Here is a 24227-nt window from a genome sequence, read left to right on the forward strand (position 1 = left end):
TGAGGCTGCCGTACAACATTCACAGACCGCTGGCGCAGCGTCAAGAGCAATTTTGGGTTCAGTGTCTTGCCCAAGGACACTTCGACATGCGACTGCAAGGCCTCTACCACCTGAGCCACAGTCGCCCCGACAACAGGCAATACCTGTATCACATTCAGATGTAAAAACTCGGCAGTGGTCAGCAAAAAAAACAAAAACAGAAGGCAACATGAAGAAACAAGCAGGCCAGAAATAACAATTGATTTTAATTTGGTGTGAATGACATCTAGAAAAAACCCATTCATTATTTCTGTAGATTTACTCAGTTTAAATTATTTGAGACTTTGAGGGTGCAAAACACAGCAATTCTAAAAACCAATCAACAAAAAGTTTGTTTTGCACACTTGGGCCACTGTACAGGTGATAGGACAGCATTTAAAGAAGAAAAACACCGGCACTCAAAGATAGTCTTCTCATTTACAGTTCTGTGGGCCAACATTTAAAATAATTGTGGTTTAGCCCACAATAAATAAGACTATTAATTTGTGAGTGCCGTTTTTTGCTTCTTTGAGCCTTGCCACTACCGTGCAACCAGATACATTATTCAAAATGTGGAGCTCCGTGCGCTGCTACTTAATACGACAGCATCTTCAAATGTAGCATCTTTTAAGATTTTGAAAACGCTCCTTTTTCCGTGATTACAAAGGGAGTTAGTGTGATCTTGGTCTGAAGTACTGAGGACCCGAGACTTGATTCGGACATGAGACTCAAAGTTGGATTGAAACATTCAGGACTAAAGCTGGACTTGGAAGACTGGTCACATAATAAAGATTAAAAACCAAGACAGAGCTTGATAAGTAAAAATCTTGCAATTTTATTTGCATATAAAGGCAGCTAAATATATCACAATGAACTGAAAGAGAGAACTAACATTTCCATGAAGAGGGATACAATCAGAGAAAGAGCGAGAGAGGAAACAGAGCACGGAAAGAGCATTTACAGCGGCAAAGTTGAGACAACTATTGGCAACATTTTTTTTGTGCTAGCAAGATTGCATTTACACACAGTGCAACATTAGAAAAAAAAAAAGCAATAAACACAAATACTATCAAATTTACACTTTAAAAGGACAACTTTACCAGGTTTAGGCAGGTGTGTTGTTGGGAACAACCAGCACCTGTTGGATTGTGACTCTGACAAATTTTCCTCTCTCATCCAAAATGAATGCCTACCCTACCGGGAGAGTCGGTACAAAAACATTAAAGAAATGTCTGAAAAGCGTCTGATGGGAGCATTAAAGAAACATGTCAATTATACAGGTGCATAAAAAAAAATAAAAAAAAAATGCACCAGATTCATTTTTTCCGTCAAACACAACTTTTAGTACAGATGTTTTACAACATGAATATATATATAATATATATATATATATATTTTATACATACATTTTCCAAATTAGATCAGAAATTCATAATGGGATGTTACAAAGTAAATTTTTTTGGGCTGTAATGTGATAGCATTCGGTCCTTGCGTTAGTCAGGTGTTGTTTTGCAGGGTAATAAATAAGGACTTTTCTCTGAGCTTGCAGAGAGTGGGGCTCTAGCTGAGAACATTAAAGCTAGTTTAAGGCAGCGTCCCTGTCAGCCAATAAAAAAAGAGAAACTGACGAGAATACAAAACCAAAAAAAAAAAAAAAAAAAAAAAAAAAGACCCAAGCACAAAATATCAGATGATACAACATAAAACAATGGCATCCATTGTCCTGCCAATGCAAACCAAACAAAGGAATTGTACAAATTCACAAAGCATCATTTATCTTACAGATCTGACCAATATTTATCAAGAGCAAGATTGTTTAACCACAAAATCCCCTGAAAAAGGAGAATACCGGTGTCGCTCATAGCTCAGTTTTACATTTCCCCCAAATTCATTTCGCATTGCATACTTTTAAATATATATTTTTTAAATAAAAACTTTCCAAATCAACGAACACATGCCGATATGATGGTACTGGCTGAAGAGGACAAGAGTGTAAATATTCCTTGTGTTTTGTTTCTTTGTGGTCATTTAATTGCATTTTTTGTGTTTAAAAAAAAGAAGATATTTAAAAAGTCACATGGCATGAAAATGTCACTTTATGAGGTTTTTAAACATTAATATGCGTTACCCCCCTATGGTCCCCCAGTGGCTAAAAATGGTGATAGGTGTAAACTGAGCCCTGGGTATCCTGCTCTGCCTTTGAGAAAATGAAAGCTCAGATGGGCCGATCTGGAATCTTCTCCTTATGAGGTCATAAGGAGCAAGGTTACCTCCCCTTTCTCTGCTTTGCCCGCCCAGAGAATTTGGCCCACCCATGAGAAAGAGAGAGACATCATGGCTTTCAAATGAGCAAAGTGGCAGTTGGTCAAGGCCACATCCCCACCCTCCACCTTGCCCCCCCCCCCTCTCTCCTCCTCAATAGCTACAGACACAGAAATGGCACATCCTAAGGAAAGCTCATTGTGGGACTGGCTCTAGTGGCTGTAATTCTGCACCAAGGCTGAATTTCGGGAAAGAGACTTCAGATACAGTATTAGGGGACCACTAAGGTCTATATAAAAGAGACTTCAGATACAGTATTAGGGGACCACTAAGGTCTATATAAAAGAGACTTCAGATACAGTATTAGGGGACCACTAAGGTCTATATAAAAGCATCCAAAGAGCACCATGTCATGGACAACAGCTCATGTCAGGAGCACAAAATAACACTTAGTATTTTCCTGTTACCCTGAAAACATATTGATTTGTGATCTTATGAAAATTAGCTTGTTAAGTTGAAAATAACTTCATGAGCCACAAAATAATAAAAATAATAAAAAGAGTCATTGCTCTCTTCTGGCATTCTGCACAATAGCAACGTATGTTCGATTAACAGGAAGCAGAACGTAACATTGAGTTGTGTTGGTATAAAAATGCTCAACTCTGTGCGATAAAATCAGGACAAAGTTTCTTCATGGATCATCTCCCTTTGTGGAAGTTGTTTTTCAGACTGAAACGAGATTGAAAAACATTCTTGTTCTTTTGGAAAGAAACAAGCTCCGATATCTGCAACTACGCTAACGCTGTGTGTAGAAAAACTAAAATCTACGAGGGAAACCAGCATTGCTGGCACAATTAGAAAAACAATAAAACACCGGTATTCTCCTTTAACCCTCCCAGACAAACGTCCCACCCCGCCCCGCGTCTCCAAATCTTCTCAATCTCAACAACAGCTTGGAGAAGATCAAAAGTTTGCAAAGAAACATAGTTGGATTTTTTTGTTGTTTTTTTTTTAACTTGACATATTTATAGAAAAAAAAAAAGAAGTAGTTTATCGCGCCCCTCCCCACCCCCGTCCTCTGGTCTCAGGAGCTGGAGGGGTTGGGCAGGTCGAACACGATGGGGGGGTTGGTGGGCTGGAAGCTGACCGTGCAGGTCGACGCGTTGATGAACGTCGTGAAGCCGTCGGTCATGATCCCGTAGCCTGAGGACGGGGAACATGGGTCAGCAGCAGGTCACCTTCAATCACCTCACTAACTATACAGTCAGGGACGGGGGGTTTTGGGATAAATTGTTCCATGAAATCTCTAATTGGTGCACTCAATATACCTATTTCTTTCACTCGGTTTAGCAATTTGTACTCTTGACTTCACTTGAAGTATTTCCATGAATTTATATCATGAATGTATCTCCTTTATTCTAATTTCCCGTCTCCGCACTAATTGCTATGAAAAGCTTGGGTTTAATACAGTTAATCATTTTGATTTTGGCTATTCAACACAATGTTGTGTTTTCTTTTACATCCCTTTAAAAAGGTGCAGTAGGTAAGCCTTATAAAACTAACTAACTTTCTGTCATATTTGCTGAAACTGAAAAAAAAAAATCCAGCTCCTCTGGCACCACCTACAGCCTGTAGTGTGATTTGCAAAAATCCACGGCTCCCTGTTCAGATGCACCAATCAGGGCCAGGGGGGGCGGGTCTAACTGCTTGTCAGTCACTGCTAATGCACATGCATTCATTCTCCCTTGTGGGGGGAGGGGCTTAGGAGACAGTTTTAGGCTTTAGTCGAAAGGGGGGAGGGACTGAAAAGTTGTTGATGTTCAAATTTTTTGGCTAAATCCTGGATCTTCACTATCCTACCTACGGCACCTTTAAAGTGTTTGTTTTAAGAGATTATTTAATGTAATGACTTAAATTAAATTGAGGAGTTCACAATCTACAGCTGAAGATGGACACATTATTTTAATGTTAAGAAATTAAGTCATTTGATTGTATTCAGATTACTATAATAAAAAAGGAAAGAAATATTTTTATTGACCGCATGAAATTGTTAGGACTGCTGATTTTAAGTTAAGGAATAATAATTAATTTTGTCAAAGGAATAATTTCGCAAACAAAAAGGTTTCACTCTCCAAACATACAGCAGTCTGTATGTTGTTCGTTTGTTGGTAAAAGATCATTTTTCTACACGTGTAGTCCCAGATGCGATCCCTCTATTGTACAACCTAGAAACAGGATTTTCCTGTAAGGTTACCAGAATAAAAGGAGGATAATACAGTCTGTCAGTATGAAGCTCAGACCCTCCTGACCCTGGATTTTTTTTTAGCCTCAGTACCTTCGTGTATGCCTCCGAAGGCATGAAGTTTGGGTCGCACCCTCTTCTGGACCGTGTTGAGCAGCTCCACACAGCCGACCCGCTGCAGCTCCTTAGGGACCCAGTCTCGGAAACCTACACAGACAGACAGACAGGTTAGAAGTTTTAAAATTCTCAGTTCCCCAGACAGTCTTGGTCTTGTTTATCATTTTCATCAAGTGCTTCATTAGGCTGACTTTATTACTGACCAATCATCAGCAATGGATGTACAGAACTGTAACAGGTAGGACTATACAATTCGCAATTACGATTTTGGCTCCTAATAGAGAAAAACAATTATTTAGCAAGTAAACTCTTATTTTCTCGTGTTCTGAATGATTTTTTTTTTACCGAAAGCAGAGGTAGTGCCGAAGTAGTTTGTGATTCTTTTTGTTAAAATTGTACAAATAAGAAACAGATAATATCTCTTATCTCGCTGTGCACAAGTTGAAAGTCTGCAGTTTCCTGCTGCAGGAAATGTTTCGTCATATTGGACTTCCAGCCCTGCATGAAAATTCAAAGTTCATTTTCAGAATCTTGTATACTGGCAGCCTTTTGTAGTTCAGAACCACCTTGTGATACTTAACTCTGTAAATAAGTAAAAACCTCACAACTGTTCATTTACTGCCTTTTCATCTGAATTTAACAGCATTCTGGCAGTCTTCTTTTATCTTCCACAGTTGTGCAACCCTGATTTGTTTTCCATGTTGTGTTTCCCAGTTCTGGAGAGCCACCTTACATCTTCAACCACCCCCTCCTCTCCCCAGCTCTGCTCTCCTCTCCCATGGTCTCCCTCCAATCGTTTGCAGCGTCTGTCACACTGGTGCAAAATCGAGTTTCCATGCAATCAAACGGCCACAGCGGCTGCCGCAGCAACAGCAGCAACCCTCCGTAGGCGAGGGGGAAGGAAATCACTCAATAAAGCCAGATGGAGAGCGCACAATAAACAAAAAAAACCAAACAACTTTAGCCCAAAGAACTAGAAGAAAACTGAATCAGTCTGTAGTGAAAACCAAACAATATGTATTTTCTTTTTCATAAAGTCACACACAAATATTGAATCAGACCGTGTAATCAGAGCGTATTCGGGGTGTCCACTCCACATACTGCTGGATTTAGATGAAACCAGTGTCGACTATAGTCAGGGTTTCTGCAGGCTTCACCAAGTCAAATTTAAGACTTTTAAAGACAATTCTGAATGAAATTTAAGACCTATATCACAACTTCTAAAACAAAGTCAGATGTCAGAGTCAGGAAACACTGTCTGAAAACATTCCCTGATTTCCTCATTGGCATTATGAGTATAAGCACAGTGTGCAATCTAGACTGGTGTCTAGATTGGCTGCAATATAAGTTGCATGTTTGTATTTGTCATGGTTTGGCTTGCTGCCTCCCCAGTCTGTCTGTTTTCCCTCTCCCTTGTGTTTTAGTTTTGTCATCCTGTGCTGAGTGGGTGTGGCACTCCTGGGTCTCTCTCCCTCCTCGTCAGGACACCTGTGGCGTCCTACTCACCTGAAGCAGATCCGGTAATCACCGCTCCTGTCTTAAACCCCGGCTTTCCAACCAGTCTCTGCCAGATCGTCCGTTCACCCAAGTGGGAACGCTCGCTACGGCCGGCCTAAGTGGTTTCTGACAGTCTGCCTCTAGTATCTCCTGCTTTAAGCGTTGTTGACTTTGTGTGTTTTTTTTTTTTGCTCCTGCTCCAGATACCCGCTTCAGTCTTGGAAGCCCAGTCTGCCTGCCTGAGCCGAATTTTAATTTTTTTTGGACCTGCCTACCGCCTGTCTGCCCGCTCTCAGCCCCAGAGGATATCAAAACACCATCATTACCTCTGTGTTCAATAAACCTCTATACTGGTTTCCAACCTTTCCTCCGTGTCTGATCCTGAATCTGGACAGCCCAGCCTTACAGTATCAGGACTAGCGACATAAAAAAAAAATTCAAAGTGCTGCAGGGACATTTCAATGAGCATTAGAGGTAGCGTTACATTGACATGGGAAAACGAGGACCTGTTAAGACCTAGAACACAATACTTTAGTGAATTTCTAAGGCCGAAAAATTTGATTTTGAAATTTTAGACTTTTAAACCCTGCAGAAACCCTGATAGTGTACAAATGCCAGGGCTGGGCGATATGGAGAAAATCACAGCGCACACACACACACACACACACACACACACACACACACACACACACACACACACACACACACACACACACACACACACACACACACACACACACACACACACACACACACACACACACACACACACCGCCTCCAGTGACTTCATACCGATTTTAAATAATGAGGCACAACCTCATTAGATATGGTGATGAGGGGGCTGTAATTGGGTAATTGGACTCACCGAGCGGAGGTCCGTGGGTCATCAGGATGTCGATGCCTTCAGGGACGAGGTTCCATTTATCCAGCAGAGACTGACCCCGAGGCAGGTTGAATCCCCAGCCGTTAAACCACGGAGTCCTGCAGAGACGGAGGGAGAGAGATCACATTATTATTGCTCAGAAGACTTAACTCTACCATGATTATATACATAAAGTTAAATTGATATCTGAAAGTAAAATACATGATATGAATTGATGCACCTTTTCCTCAGCATGCCACTTCTTAAAAGCTGCAGCAGCAAGAAACTCTTGTCTTGCTTATTATCTTGCTCGTGTCTTTATTTACTCTCTTTTCACTTCATAAACTGTTTTGACAGCTTCATCCAGAATCTGTTTTTAAGATGCAGATGCAAACTAACAAGTTATGTTTGGCTAGGTTGTCTGAGTGTATGTGTCCATGACCTAAACTGAGTGAAAATTCATTAAAATAGATTATATGTATACATTTATAGTAACACACCACGTATCACAAACACAAAAGGGCTGCAAGTTTTCAGAAAGAGTTTATACAATGTTAACAATTCTAAATTAACACTTGCTGCTGCTTTACTGTAAAACGATTCAAGGGAAAGGAACTAGTTAGGGCTTTTATGGTTGAAGCAGCTGCATGTAGTCTAAAAGCTGTAGTGCGTTTCTGCAGCCCCCATGAGGAATTCTAAGTAATGACAACATAACTGTCGGTGCGTCCACATGATTAGGGTTGGTCATCGAGAACAGATTCCTACTTGGAATCGTTTCAAAAATTACGATTCCATCGTAGCAGCAATTGTTTCTTTATTGGAATCGTTTGGAGGATTTGGTTTCAAATCTGATCATGGGGTTCCAAATTTAACATGGTTTCCGTAGCAGCCATGCACTTGTTGTGTTGCAGCATTGAGCACAGTAAGCGGTGCTCTAGTGTGGCTTAATGTTACATTGAAAAAGCCCCGTCAAACTGCAAACCACCTTTGAATCAAAATAAAACTTTCCTCTTATTTGTGAAATAAGCATGTGACTTGTTTAAACTCCACCTCTCAAAGAATCGGAATCGAAAGGAAGAATCAGAATTGGAATCAGAAACGTTAAAATCCAAACGACGCCCAACCCTAAACATGCTATGCATGTATGATACAAGCCTTCCGTGATCGCGGCACGGAGGATTAAAAAAAAAAACCCGATGGACTCTTCAGAAGAGGTAACTATCTCCACAGGAGCTTCTGCGCGTGAAAGTCGCCGGACGCCAGAATCTTCTGATGGTCTTAATTAGCTTTGTAGCAACTCATTTGGCAATGGCTTGAATGTAACGGACGTTCATTAATATCAAAAAGTTAAGCACTAAAGCTTTAAGTTGGCTTGTGTAGAAGAAGTGCTTAATACATAACTAAGATAGATCAGAGTCAAAAGCAATCATGACGTACAAATACTGTGTTTCTACAGTTAAAAGGTGCAACAAACAGGACTACCGGTATGTGCTAAAATGATAATCACAAATATTTTGTTCTATTGCACTGGGAACATTTTAAATTGATCCAAACTAAATTTAATAGCACAAATCTTGAAATCAAAACAAGTTGTTTTTATACATGTGTAGTGGAATTGCTTCGAAGGACGACCAAAAACACTTTTACTGTGAACATTTACAGTTCAATATGTTGCAGTTTTACAAACAAAAATGAGAATAACTTAAGCTTGACGGAAATGTTTTGCATCTAGCGTCTCACGTTCATTTCAGTACAAGCTAGCAAGAGTGTACAACAGACAACTTCCGTGTAGGCTACTTCAAAATAAAAGCACTTCCTGTGACGGTTCACAGTAAAACTAAATTACTGTTTAACAAATAAGGTTGTGTACCTTTTCACATATCAGCTGTACATCATGTACTGTAAATAATGTAAATAGTGAGTTTGAACCACAATATAATTTACCATTTCCTTTGGACTGCTTTAAACTAAACAACATGAATTTCTTATTCAAGTGCTTTAAAAAAACAAACACTTCACAACAACATGGAACCTGAAATAATGATGAAGCCACAACAGGATGCATGAAAAAAGGACATGCAGTAGTAGTATATCACTGTACACCACAGAATGTAATCCAAAATGCATGAGATGGTTAAACTTGAAACAAACATCTGCAATCGGTCAGCATGTTTACCCGTGAATAAAGAGCGCTTGGTTTGATGCAGTAGAAGCTTTAAATTCAAAGAGTCACAATCAAGTTTCATTGATTTTAGAAGCCAAAACCCATACGACTGACTACGCAAGCCTTTTAGAAAAAAACAACAAACAGTGAATTTCTAAACAGCAGGGAGCCACATCATGTGTCAACCCCCATCCCCTCTGCTACACGGCTACAGATTGATTGACAGCAGCCGGGCCACCTCCGGCAGCCTGGATGGGAGTCTGCAGCTCCGGGGTGACAGGCAGCATCTCAGCCTTCTCCAGCAGACACAAAGAAAGCCTCGATCTGGCTGAGTGGGAATGAGGGATGGATGGATGGATGGATGGATGCAGGGGGGTGAAAACAGATGAAGAAATAAAGCGAACCATGCAGAGGTGAGATATAGGAGCGGGGGCGGGGGAACCGAGGGGAGAAAAAGAAATCGAGTAGAGGCCGGTTGATAAATTGAGCCTTCATTTATCACAATAGTTGTAATGGCAGAAGAAGGCTGACAACAGAGGAAAGGAAGATAGATTATCACCACATAATACCTCAGTATATAAGCTGACCTACTGGAACAAGCCCAGGAAAGAAATCTTTTAATTTTAATTTTGCAGCACAGAGCAGCAGAAGAGTCGCTGATGAAAAGACAATTTTGACTCTGTTATTTCCCAGGTTACTTTGGGACATATCGCTGGGTTGGGAGCAGCTTCCAGTCACTTAGCGATGGTGCTGCGTATGGTATTTGACCAAGGGGAAATCAGTGCACAAACATCAATAGGCTTTGTTATAGTGAGGGATGGACACTCCGACGCTAATCAATACTTACTGTTCCACAGGAGGGCCGAGTGGGGCTAACCAGAGCCCGAGCAGACTCCAGATGTGTAAAACATGAGATCTCAATCCCTCCTGGTTCATTTTAAAAACACAACCAAGCTCCTAAAGTATCTCTGCTCAAAATAAGACACCAAAAGAATCCTATTAATTCAGCAAGGTGAGAGAAAGGAGCATTATAATGCAGTCTAAAGCACCGGCTCAGCCAGTTTGGGTCTGGTGCTTGAGCAGTATCGAGTGTTTGTGCACTCCGAAAAAGAGGAGGCGACGGCAGACCTGAAGCTCGCTCTTTGATTTGCTCGCTCAGTCGTTGCCTCATTCTCTCGCTCGGTGGAGAGCTGAGAAATGAGGTTAAAAATGAAATGTGAGGAGCGCACAGGGGAGTGAAGGCCACAGACTGAACTGATTAATTAGAACTAATCACACAAATCGGAGCTAATGGAAGTCTAATGGATTACTGGGAAGACGCGCCACTTCATGGATGGAAATAGCGCCGCGGCGGCTGCTGCTGTTTGGAGAAACTTAGAAAGCAGTGAATCAGAGCCAGAGCTGGCCTGGTCGGCTGGCTGCACACAGAAAGCACGAGCAGGGTATTTGTCTAGCTCTAGTTTTGACTAATCGCAACAAGGCCAAACTTTGAAAAATGGCCCAACGCATTTATTTCCACCCCATTCACAAAAAATAAATCGTGGTTTCAGGCAGCACAAACAAATAAATGGCTGGAACGTTGATTTTGCTCCGTGTTTCACATGTTTTCTCTCGCATAAACACATTCATCTGGGAGATGAAACATAACCCCTGACATGAGCCGTGGATCCGGAGCCAACCAAAAGGTCCTGACTGAATGCAGAGCGAGGCACTGCAGCTCGACGCCACAATGGCCCCATTGTCGGCTGTCTGCCTATGAAATATACCTTCCATGCAAGTGCATTTGTTAACCTCCGCCAAGATTAATGACATCCCAGTCACATAAAGGAGAGATTGTTTCCTGTGTGGCTGTGACACAGGTTTTATTATACTGTACTACTGTGTGTGTGTGTGTGTGTGTGTGTGTGTGTGTGTATTGGGCAGAGAGTGCACAACCACCAGCATCTGAGTAGGATGTGAGTGTTGAACAGAATGTACTCTGCCAGTGTCTGTCTGTTCTCAGAGTATGTATATGTAGACCAGCATGTGTGTGTGTCTGTGTGTGTTGTGATCAGACTACATTCGGAGCCCAGTCTTGCCTTGACAATCGCCATCTGGAGTGCGTCGCCGTGGCAACAAAGGAGAAGCGTCTGGAGGCAGAGGCACAGTGGGACGTAAAACAACATCACAGAAATAGAAGCAGAAGTAAGAGAAAAAAAAAAAAAAAAAAAGGATGAAGGAGGTGACGACCAGGGAGAAGAAAGACAGATCAAAAAGAGAGGAGGAGGAGTAAAACAAGGGAAGGCGTGGAAAGATGTTGTCAAGTGTGGTACGATCAGAATCAGAAAACGGCTAATTGCAATAGTGCAAAATTATAAAAACATAATATAAAATAAAAATGAGAAAATGTGAAAAAAATGTATTTGTTATTAAAGTGTCTGTTCATTTATACAGTTGTGCAGCGATGTGTAAACTATTATTGTCCAGGGGAGGTAAAAGTTTACAATAGAAGTAAAAGTACAAAAATGGGTGCAAGAGGGGAGATTGTAAAAATGTGCGTTAAAATAACGCATAACTATAGTGTGCCGACGCCACAAGAGGATATACGTTTAAGTTCAAAAAGAAGATCATCAAGCCTCAGAGAAACCTAACTGTAAGAAACAATATAAAAAACCTCTTCCACTAAAACAACAGCGACACACAAAATGAAACCCTGCATCAAAAAGACGAAAAGCAGGTAACCAGGTAACAGGGACATTTAACGATCCCCCCAACCCGGGAATCAAACAGTAGAAACGAGTTAAAAATCTGCAGCCTGGGCCGACAGCAGAGCTGAAGCAGATAGAAGCCATTTAGCCCTTGTGTGCAGAACGTCAATATTCAATTAGGACGGTGGACATCATTAGGACGGCAGCACAGCGTCTCTCTGGGTGTGACAACGCTCTTAACCCCTCTGTTCCCCCGAACTCTTCTCTCTCTGGGTCCCTAGACGAGTTATGATACCCCCCTAATGAAACACACACACACACACACACACACACACACACACACACACACACACACACACACACACACACACACACACACACACTTTCTGAATGCTTCATTCCTCTCATTATGCCTTTTAAATCTGACTCCTCCTTCACTTAAGGGATCATTTAAAAAAAAAAAAAAATTGTACACCTCACTGAATCAGCTGTTTGAAGGCAAAGTTTCTGTGTCCCTGACACCGAAATCCTCTTGGATCCTCGTCGAGGCTGGGCAATTATTTAACCAATTTTATTGGCTTGCAGTGAAAGTGTATTGCAATTGTCCCGGTATGATCATTACGTGTGAATTACCACGTTTACTATTAAAAACAATACAACAGAAATAATTGGCAGCTATTCTCACAATCAATTCATTGTTAGAAGTATTTTTAGTTTTTTTTAAACAATTGTAAACCGAGGAATTGACCCTGGAGACATTTTTAACAATTGTCTGTCATTTTATAGACCAAACAATCAATTGATTTGATTGTCTGCCTGCTTGTGTTTCTTGCTTTGCTGTTTAGCAAAGTCTCAGTGTGCTGAATAAAATGTTATTGTGCACATATCCACATCTATAAAAAGTAAGTGTTAAATAAAAAAAAAAAAAAAGGGAAAAACTCTCAAAAACGACACCCTTAAAAAAGTGAGAAATAGCAACTCCTCACATTAGAAGAAGTCTCTATCTATGAGCACATTTGGTCTGTAGAAGAATAGTACACACACACACACACACACACACACACACACACACACACACACACACACACACACACACACACACACACACACACACACACACACACACACACGGCGAGACAGAGCACGGTGTATGTGTTTTGGTTGTGTCAGAGATAAGACAGAAACATGTCTCAGGTAAACAGCTGCACCCTGGGATACCAGCCCGGCACTGAACATGTGACGGAACGAACAAGCTGCACCGTGACCAGCTCAGAGATAACAGGAGGGAGAGAGGGAGAGAGTGTGTGTGCAGGTCCAGCGATCCATCGTGTCTGACCTCTGAGTCAGAGCGGCCCCAGGGTCAGCGGGGGGAGGGGTCTAATTGATCAACCTGTCAGAACCAATGAGGAGGGCCATGTTAATGGGACTTTTATAAGCCCCGCGGGACGCACCACCTGACACTCAGAGCTGCATGAGTATGTGCAAAGCAGAGTGCATGCCCTGTGTGTGTGTGTGTGTGTGTGTGTGTGTGTGTGTGTAATCCCAGAGCCCAGGTAGCCTTATTAAAAGGAGCCAAGTGGAGACTCTGGCTGGGTTTTGACAAATGGCCTCTCAACACCAAGGCCACCTTTGCAAACTTTGGGGACGAGGTAGAAGGCGAAGTCACAAGGGTGAAAGGCCTGTGTATGTATGAGTATGTGTGTTTGTGTGCTCTGCTCTGCCCCAGCACTAATAACCTGTGCCTAGTGACTGATGGGGTGTGGAATGGATTAATCTCGCTGCAGTCATGCTGCCAAACGCAGAGGCACTAAGGGTTAGCCACCAGACTTAGCCCGCTTAGGAAAGGCTACAACCATGGGGACGGGTTGGTTCACACTCACACATACACACACATACACACCCTGTCCCCAGGGTTTGTCTTCACGCTGAGATGCAGCCAGCTGCAGTTTGACCTGGCCGCTAATATAAAAACAACCGCTGCATCAGCCAGCAGACGCTTCGCAGCAAACAGCTGCTTTCGACGACCAGGCAGCTCCCAGCAATCCAAACTACATGCAGGTCTGAGTGCATGTGAAGACAGAGAGAGACGGTGAGCGGAAGAGAAAAGGGCAAGTGCCCAACATTGTAGCAGGAAATCAAATGAGAGCAGAGATGTTCAGAGTGCATCCCCTGCCATGATTTACATCTAAGAGAGTTCATTCTTTACAACAACCCCCCTTTCCTTCAACACACACGCACACACATACACTCTGTCTCTCTCTCTCTCTGCAGCCAGAGATACACTGGATTAGCACAGACATCAAAGCCGTCAAAGACTACAGTAAAGGAAACTGCCTGTCTGTAAGTGGGACTCAGTGTGCAAGCATCTCTCCCAAGTCCTGTCATGCCGTAAGAGCAATTCGTATCATTGACTGTGTAAAAACTATTTAACAATAACACAATAAAGTGTCTGTGTGTCTGGATCAGAGTGAGCACACAGTGCACTAAGTTTCCTCAAGTTTGAAATTTGAATTTCACATCTTACATTGAGTTCACATCGAAGGATACTAGTCCTCTAAAATAAAGTCTCATTCTAGTCATTGAGACTAAAATTGGTGCTGTTCTACAGTGCCTTGGGAAGCGTTTGTAACAGAATATAAAATCACTTCAAAACAAATTACATTGTCACTAAATTAGCAAGAACCATAGGTGGCGGAGAAGAGCTCGCTGTAACTGAAGCAGATGTTTTTTTTACTACTTCACAGACATTCAAGACGTGCAGGTGCAAAGCTGCCTGTGGATGTGACATGTGGGATTTGGCAGGTGCAAGGAGGTGTTATAGGAACACTGATGTGTCTACATGTGAAAATGGAATTTAAACACTTTGAAATATGGATATGGACCGGCAGGAAGCCAGGCAGGTCTGAAGAAACCAGAGACCAGACTAATAACGAAAGGGGTCCTATTCAGAGAGCCTGTATGGGGGCTGGGGGCAGGGGCCGAGACCCATTCAACCTGCCCTGAGACATAGGGACAAGGGTCCCATTACCCTCCTCCAGCCCCGACCTCTGTGAACTTGATCCTGGGGAACAATGCAAGAGGGGCAGAGGGGGAGCTGGGGGGAGGAGTAAAGGGAGACAGGGGGGGTGATAATATCTCTGGGAAATAAGGGAGCTTTGCTCAGTGACAATAAGTAAGCTTTCCTCATTTCCCAGCTCTGCTCCAAGGTCCAGGGCTGAAATATTTTTTTCTATGGATTTCAAACAAGACAAGGTGATCTGAAAATCGAGCTGTACCCTCTTACTACTTTTCTTACTCCGCACAAAGACTACAGCTCCAGGTCTGAGAGTTGAATTGGAAAATGTTGTTGTTTCATTTATGACGTTCAATACTGAGAACAGAAAAGAGATAGAGAAAGAAAATTATTAAAAGGGAGCATTGTGTGTTTTGGCCTCTGCTAGTCATTGTGACAATTCAGGCCCAACACTGAAGGTCTGCTGCTCTTCAGACACAAACAAAATTTAAACCGAAAGGAAAAAAACTTAGATATTGGAATGCTTGGACATAAATTAGACCTGAGGGGTGACATTAGAAGTTGTGGCATTCAGACTTAAAATATTTGTGACTTGAATAAAAAGCCAGACTATGTACAAAATCATACAATGCATTGTCCACAAGTTCTCTCTCCTACTCTGCATTCTTGTTCTAAGCTAAAGAACATGCTTTGTCATGTTAGCCTTCCTTCCCTGCATTTAAAAGAGCCTTTAATTTTAGCATTACACTGCAATTTCATTTTTGGACTCGTGATGGACAGTTAAAAAATGTGATCTAAATAGATGCAGCAGAAGCAGAGAAGACACTGTTGATAAAAAAAAGAGTTACATGACGTCAGTTGTGTGAAAATGGTTCGGATTACACAAAAGCAGTCTGCAAAACATCTCGGCCAGTCGGTTGGTGCCAACCAGGACGGGAAAAGTCCACACACACAGCTTGCAAGTTAAAAGTAGTAACGTTACCGTTAGTTGGTCTGCTGTTAACAGCGCTAGCATTAGCTGTAGCAGCTGTGCCAAAACAATCAATTGTTTCGTCTTTTGCGACAATTGCCCCATATTCAAAACATTAAAAAAGGAACAAAAATATTACGAGAGCTATTTCTTATTGTATAGCGAAAATCACTTGTTAACTTTGTTTGAAATGTAGCCAAAACTGACGACTGACTTAGCTTGCAGACACAAAAAGGAAAACGTAAATTGTAAGATTACTCTGTATGAGGAAAACAGGGCTATATTTTCTTTTGTGAAGGCACGACTGCTCTGTTGACCAGTGGGGCGTCTTATAATGTGATTTAGTAATGGGATTGTGCTGAATACTGTAAAGGCATGTTTTTATTTTTCAATATTCTAAAGGGTAATTAAACCGCTGGTCAGGACGCACTTCAAACGGGCAGTATCAGAAAAAAACATATTGTGATAAATATCGATATTGAACTAAATGGGAAAATATATCGTGATCATTTTTATTTATTTTTTTAATAACATCCAGCCCTAATCTTGACAAATTATTAATTCAAAACCTGCATGCAGCTCAGAACTGGTTGTTGATGCACAAACCAATAACAAGGGCGGTGGCCATCTTTTTCTTGAGATTTTTTTTAAAGAGCAGATTGCATCCAGTTTATCATTACATCACCTCCCTCTATTGTTATTTAGTTGTTATTGTCCCTAAGTTATAGGGAGCCCTTGATGCACAAGGAGACAGACTTTACTCTCTTGCTCTGTTATAAACATAATTTAACATTATGTTTCTTATTTGGTATGTGGTAGTTTGATGTCTGATAAAAGGTCTATGACAGAAGTGTTGCATTTTCAATAAACTTTGTGCAGTTTTCATATAGTGCTGACACTATTACAATTGAATGCACAGTCAAGAGGAGTGGGGGCCTTTTGTAGTATGACATTAGGTAGAAAGAACTATTAAACCATCTTTTATTATCGTTTATCTCTTGATTCGACCGTTAATGTGTCTGTGTTTTTTATTGTTTGTGTATTTTATTTTAATCATGCTTTGAGAGTTTACAGGGAAAAGAACCCACACAAGAACTCACTCAGTGCAACTTACTAAAGTTAGTTAGTTAAAGTTACTAAAATAGTCTTATTATATGTGTTCTTTGTTTCTCTTCACAGCTTTCACACTAGTGGGCCTTCCCTGCGACAGTCAGGTGAAGAGGAAACTGACATAATAAATAAAGCATACTGCAAGCTGTTAAATGACATTGCTGCTTTGATTATATTGGTGTTTGTCAGTGTGGAATTACTCTCCTCCTGTGGATTAGGAGAAAGAAAGCAGCAGGTTCTCACAGATTACTGTCAAAAGGCTGGGAGCACACCCTGCCTTGTCCTGACATGACAGGCCAACCCGTCTTTGCTGGAGAGGTCAAAGGTCAAGGGGGGAGGTGGGGGAGTGGGGGAAGAGGACGAGGACGGGGTGTTAAAAGGCAACAGGAAGGGCCACGGGGTCAAGCCAGTGCAGATACATGGCACTCTGTTCGCGGTTATTGTCTCGGCCTTACAGCGAGTGGATGCTAGCTGGGGCACAGAGACGCAGTGGCAACAATAGACACAGGAAAGCACACAAACTGGCATTGTTAGTCTCATGGGTTTGTATACAAAGAGCCGGAACACAGACAAAACAAAACACACAGGGCTGAACAGGGCAGCCTGTACAAAAGGTGCTGTACAGACGCACCCATAAAATATAAAATGCAATTCTTTTAAGGGAAAAATGGTCAACAGATTAATAGAGAATGGAAATATAATATTTGTTAGTTGCAGCTTTACAGCTATCATACTGGCCAATAAGTGATTCCATTTTGCCATAAATTTGTCATATTCTTTTAAATAAATGTCTTTAATATAAGAGACTTTTGTTTCCATTGTTGGTTGTTTGCCTGACACTGATCACTCAACGGAGGTCACAGTTTGCCCATTTTTTTTTTTTATTCACGACACTACATCCCTACAGACACCTGTGTGTTCCTACCACCCACATCGGGTGGTCTAAATTCAGAGAGTGGAGATAAGCAGAGTCTCGTCCTTGCCACTGAAGCTGTGCAGAGGTCAGCAGGAAGGAAGGGAAGTGCTGCAGGACGATGTGAATGCTATCACCGCCGAGCAGAAACCAGTAGGTAGGCTGCCCTTCTGTTTATGGAGCTGTCATTACCGCCGTGATTGATGGCTCGCTACAGACAATTCACATCTCCCTCACGGGCCACATAGTGTGGTGGGAGACGAAGTGGGAGAAGCAGAAGCGTGTAAAAATGTGTTTGTGAGTGGGGAAAAAACAGTTCCAGCTGTACAGAGGACCAAGCTTGAAGTGTGGACTGCTTTTAGAGGTTAACACAAAAAAAAAACATAAGACCTTGAACAGTCTGATTGAGCCTTTGCCTCATCTTTTCATTTCACTCCAACTTAAATCATTAATATTTTCTTCCTTCTAAAACTTGAAAGAAAACTCAGTGGAGCTTCACCTCTTTTCTCTGTATCAGCACTTAGCATCTCTACCATTCTATCCAGACATGTTGTCATTGATGGTATTACTTATTCATCTAAGCTTCAGCTGCACCAGCACTTAGGTTGGTGACCTTTCACACCAAACTCTGCAGAGAATAATGGCCAGGACAGTAAGGAACACTTTCAGCTGAAATCTATGTTTAGGGAGAAAGGAAAAAAAAAAAAAAAAAACATCACTGTGGTAAAAGGTGCAGCAAATGCAGAGCTGCAGCACCTCAGGCCACAGAAGCTGGGGCCACAGGGCTTCCTCTGCTTTTCAAATATTTATCGCCTCATAGCGCGAGACACAGCATGTGACGGAAAACAAGATGGAGTCCTGCTGGGTCCAGGATCTGCCAGTGTACACACACATACACACCAGGACAAACACAGCAAAGGAAAAACAAACAGATGGGAAGATTCAGATGTCAGAGACATACACGTGCCCCCTTTGTAACCACAACCAGAGTGTTGATAATGATGGAAACCCACTGTTGCTTGCCTGATGAAAGAGCAGCCTGGAGTTTTTAAGCATCTTCTCTGTTGAATGAGCAGGTAGCCTGAGGTCGGGTTCAGGGGGAGAGCACGGGACCGTCTCCTGACAGATCGCCTTTACTCCCCGGCTGGTTGCTGAGCCATCTTGGGCACACTTCCAGGGGATTGTGATTGCATTTTATAGCCTCGAGCAGCCTCCTCATGTCATGTATCCCTCCTCATGTAGCAGACATCTGGTTAGCTCTGGGCTCTTCTAGTCTCCCCTGTGCTCCCTGCTGTGCTGGATCGTTTGATTAAGCCTGCATTGCTCGTAATCATACCCGTAGCTCCTTCCTTCCCCTCATACCTGCAGATCTGCTCCCTAACTGCCTCAAAGTCCCATGACAACTGTATTTTGAGTCTTGCTTCTCTAATTTGACACATTGTTTAGTTTAAACAGGATGTTTGGGTGAGATGTAACGCAACTGAAAACAGCAACAAGGAACAACCATTTTAGTAATGCTTTTAAGAGCTCATTTGAGTTGTGCTTTTAAATTCCTAATAAAAATCAAATCAACATGGTTTGTAAAGAAAGGGAAACAAGGATTTCAGGGGTAAATACAATTTGTGTTTTTCAAATATGTATTTTCATTTAAGAATATCATATTACTTAGGTCCGGGTAATTAATCAGTCTCTCCTTGCAGCTTATTTTCCAAGCTATTTCCTAGGTCCTTTGTTTGATTTTGACTTGTACAAATATACTTTTGTTTGAAACAAACGTTCATAAATTGCCCGCTGGTAGAATTACTATTCTTTTAACACATCATGCACAAATTGATGACATGTCACCAAACAACATAGGATGAACTCTGCTATTCATTTGCACTTGCTTGCCTCCGAGCAGCATGGAACCCATTTATTACCACTTGCTCACCTGCCCCATCGCTAAGCTATTCATTATCTACGTGACTAACCTGCACAGCCATTAGCTGCAATGCTATTCATTTCTTGTAAGTTAGCGCAGGTATGCTGTTAATGGCCAACGTGCCATTAATTCTGCAGGTACAAAGGAAAACGTGACCCCATTTCAGAGAGCTGCGGTGAGCCGGTGCACCGCCAACACAAGGCTGCCGTGTGTTTAACGGGCCTCATAGGGAAAAGAAACTTACAGTGTGTTTACACAGTGGCATCTCTGAGCTGGTATTAATAATAGAGCCACTTAGCATTCAGAGGCACTGGTCTCAGCCACGCTGTTTGTTTCACAGGTCATTAAATTTATGCCGCAGCCCTAATGTTCATTACAGCAGCAAACTGGCCAGGGGTCTGTAACACTCGCTCACTGTCTTTAATCCCCCGCTGTATTCCTAACACTGGCTTTCTTTTCATCCCTTGCTCATTCTCTCGCTCTCTCACATCTCAGTCCATTTTCTTGACAACAATCTTTTCCTGGTTTAATTAAAAGGATTGCGCCAGTGTTTCCAGGTTTTTTTTTGTTTTTTTTTTTTCTCTCTCCCTGTTCTGACTAAATTATTCAACCACCTCACACAGGCAGAAAGCATCATTTCAAACGAATGCCGGGACAAATACTCTACTAGTGTGGAAGAAGTGTTTGTGTTTTAGAAAATCTACACCATTCACTAGTGAAGTTCCTTCACCTGTGAAAGCTGTAACCGCTGCACAAAGCTGCTGCTGTAAGGCCAGTTTGGCCAATTTCACTTTTGTAGCCGATGCTGGCAAGAGCTGATCCCTGCTCTGGCTTAACGGCTGGTAATTCCACTTTAACTGTGAACAAACCAAAGTCACCGTGCTGCAAAGCTAACAGAGGCTGGAGGTCAAAATGATAGACAAAAGGCACACGCAATGTGAAAACTCATTAAGGGGTTTTACAAGGATTTTACAGAAATGAGACCGGAAAACAGCAGGGATTTATATAAGCTAACAGGGAAACATAAAGAAAGGAGTTTATGACACTGGCAGATTCCTTTCTTTTCCCCTTTTTGGTCATTATTTTCTTAAAAATCATGAACCTTCTCTGTCTTGTACCTCTATACTACACTATTCTATTTGAGCACCTACTCTTTGCTTTTCATCAGGTGCTTCAGCTAAAACGACATCAATCTTAACTATCACACACCTCAAAGACATGAACCATCGGGCAAAAGCAGCAAAACACAGCAGTTCTGACTGGGGGGGCAGATATAATACGCCGACAAGGTGGGGGTCACGTTTAACACGCCCGCACACGCGCACACGCACACACAGTAAATCAACACTGCGTAAATTCACGTTACAGCCACAAACAGCAGCCTGGGTCCCCCAGGCTCCAACCGCCCACCAATCCCTTCATTATTTCTTAATGCGACTGATTATTCTCTTAAGAAAAAATAAAAACACTGCCACACAGTCCTGCAGGAGAAAACACAAACACTTTAAGGAGCTAGCAAACACTCTGTTTAATCTAATTAATCCTCTTGGAAATGTAGCGCACGTTGAAGGCCGACTGTACAGCCACTGGAGGAAACCAACAGCAGCTGAACCGCAGAGGAAATCAGGAAGGATTCCTTATAGGAAGAAGTTGTGTGGGTTAGATACTGACTCTCCACGGCTTAGACCCACAGGACCAAGATTCCCAAACTGACTTCATATCAAGAATTCAAGGATAAAATAGATGAACATTAAAGCTAAAGCTCCCATTTGAAGTACAATACAATTCTGTTAAGAAAACACACAGGGACAAGTATAATTATTTACAGGGTTTGCACATTTGTCATCCTTTCGAATATTCACAGAACAAAAATATGAAAGCATTGTATTACCTAATAATGCAAGGCAAGCAACCTTCTGTTGATATGTGCCAAAACCGCAACCACACGTGTTGTGAGGCCCGCAAAGCTGACTAAACCTTTGGCAAGATCACAGACCAAACCTGACCCGAAGCCTGAAGCTAACGTCCCTAATCTGCAGAGGAATACTGGATACAGTCTGAAAAGCATTTAGTGCAACACAACAATAGACATTGTTTACTCTCCTGCTGCAGGAATCGTCCCATCCATCATCATCGAGAGTGAAGCATCTGCATCTGAAGACAACAGCTGTAATTTTATATATTAGCCTAGTTAGCCATTCATCATACACACAGAAGAAAGGTCTTCAAACATCAGACCCACTGACAAAAAAACGATTTAACGACCAATAAGCAACTATCAACATAAACATGATGATGATCAGCTGTTAGCATGTTAAAACGCGTATGAAGCTTCTTGCTAGCATAATCACATTTATTCTCGATGTCGCACAGCAAAAAGTAAAAAAAAAAAAAAAAAAGTAGATACAAATATAGTATTTATATTTTTTTATTTGACATTTTATCACACATACCTTATAGTTTATGACAATTTATGTGTTTTTCTTGTTTAACATGGTTTTGTTTCTTTGAAAAGAACCAGGACTCAAACCAGAATTAAAAAGTAGAATCAGAACCGATGTTGATGAACTTTAAAATATACTCTCTTTGGGAACTAGATGATCTCACCCTCTGCGTGCGTGTCTGTCTGCCCTTTGCCCGGTCCGGGCCTGAATCGGAGCGTTTGCAGTGGAGGATCAGAGGCTCTGCAGAGTGTCGAGTTGTGCGGCTCTCTAATTAAAGCTGACGCTGCCACTGAAGCCCGCCAGCCCCTGGGTCAAAGGTCACCACACAGCCACTGACACAAGCAGGTAGCCAGCCACTGTGAAACAGGCTGAAAGGCAAGCAACCGCCACCACCAGCCTCCCATCCTCAACCTGCCCTCCTCCCCTACTAGTCCCTGCTTCTCCTTTTCTTCCTCCAATTCCCTCCACCTCTTCCCCTCCAAGAAAAAAACCCCGCCTCCACACATTTATCCACTTAATGCCATGGGAGAGAAAGAATAGGGACGGAATAGAAAAGGAGGAAGGGGAGGAAGAGAAAAGGCTTTTCAGCTGAACATCTAAAGGAAACTCGCACTTCAGCGCAATGAAAGAGCGGGGACGTTGCTCCGAAGGCGCGAGGCCATCATCAGAGGGCCAAACATGTCAGTGGAAAAATAAATACTGTAGGTGGAGCAGTGAATTTCCCTGTCACTACCTCTCATATGAATGATCCTATCCAATGACCAGAACAAAAGCATGCCGTTGACCTTTGCGTGTCCATTCTTTTAAAGCAAAGTGGAACCGGACCATGGGGTGTTGTCTTGGAGATACAGTCATAAAAAAAAAAAAAGGCATTCAAGGACGCTTGTGTTGAGGTAGAGGGAGCAAGTGTGCTGAAAAAAGGCCATTCATCATGCTCGAAAAAAAACAACAACTCTCAACCACAGTGTAAACGGGTCCCTTGTTGTATTTGGTCAAGTACAAGTGAACCAGAGCTTGTAAACAGAAGTCACATGGACTCAGAGGTCTCTTTTTTACAGGTCAAAGCTGTTGTAGCAGGTCAGACATTGCACGTTGCAGAGGAGGCGAGTCAACGGTGTAGTCACTGCAGCTTCATTTGCAGCGTTCGTTTCAAGGCTTTATTTTGTGCTACTCGGCTTTCTGAAAACACGAACTGCTGGCTGTCAGATGTCAACATCCACCTCCTCCTCCTCCTCCTGCGGCCCAGAAACACTCATGCTTTGAGGTTGTTTCCGGGAGTTGATTGGGTTTACGTGCTCACTCCTAACAAACTGCTGCTCTGGTTTCATTTATATGGACACACACAAATAGAAACTAACAGACTGAATACATAATTACCATGTATTGTATCAGACGTGACACTTATGTTAATTAGAAACACAGACACCTTGTAGAGTTTTTTTTTTTTTTTTTTTTTTTTTTATCTCAGCATAAATATAGAAAATACACTCAAATGTGAGTAGTAGAAATGAGTGAAAATGATACACCTGGAATGTCAGGTTCTTGGTTGTTAGGTCTGGGTATAATATGAGAAAATTATATTAATGCCTTACTCTGCAAAAACCTATTTTTTGATTTCTACAAAAACAAAACAAAGTTCTCGAATTTAACACAATGTGTAAACACAAGATCTTTGCCGAATAAAATACAGTCAAAAAATGGCAAGATTTTGATTCAAATCAGGAATTATCTGATAAAATAAAAAAGATGAACACTACTCTGACCAGACCTTTAATGGCAACTTTCAGTACTTGCAGCTTTAAATACTTCAAAGTATGGAGTTACAATGCACAGCCCTGTTAGTCAGTTTTCTGTGAAAGATCAGGAAAAAGACTAAAGACTTGGAAGCTGATAATGTGAAAATGTTAAAGCAAGAAACACATCAACACGTCTTTGTTCACACTGGAACCAAAATTAACTGAAGGTGAGATGCATTTTCTTTTAGCCTGGCGTTAAGTGTCTGGCTGC

General features: G+C 41.8%; 1 protein-coding gene across 3 annotated transcripts in view; it reads right to left on the reverse strand.

Annotated features, from left to right (window-relative positions):
• Positions 1 to 2625: 2625 nt before the first annotated feature.
• Positions 2626 to 24227, reverse strand: part of mpped2a (metallophosphoesterase domain containing 2a) — a 72231-nt gene continuing 50629 nt past the window's right edge. For all 3 annotated transcript variants that reach the window (XM_028583572.1, XM_028583582.1, XM_028583591.1), the window contains 3 exons: positions 7002 to 7117; positions 4616 to 4729; positions 2626 to 3483 (listed from right to left, as the gene is read on the reverse strand). In XM_028583572.1, coding sequence (XP_028439373.1) covers positions 3365 to 3483; positions 4616 to 4729; positions 7002 to 7117 — 349 coding nt within the window. In that variant the 3' untranslated portion in view covers positions 2626 to 3364. The remainder of the gene's footprint in view (positions 3484 to 4615; positions 4730 to 7001; positions 7118 to 24227) is intronic.

This window comes from Perca flavescens, chromosome 1, assembly GCF_004354835.1.
Source record: "Perca flavescens isolate YP-PL-M2 chromosome 1, PFLA_1.0, whole genome shotgun sequence".
In the NCBI taxonomy this organism is placed as follows: Eukaryota; Metazoa; Chordata; class Actinopteri; order Perciformes; family Percidae; genus Perca; species Perca flavescens.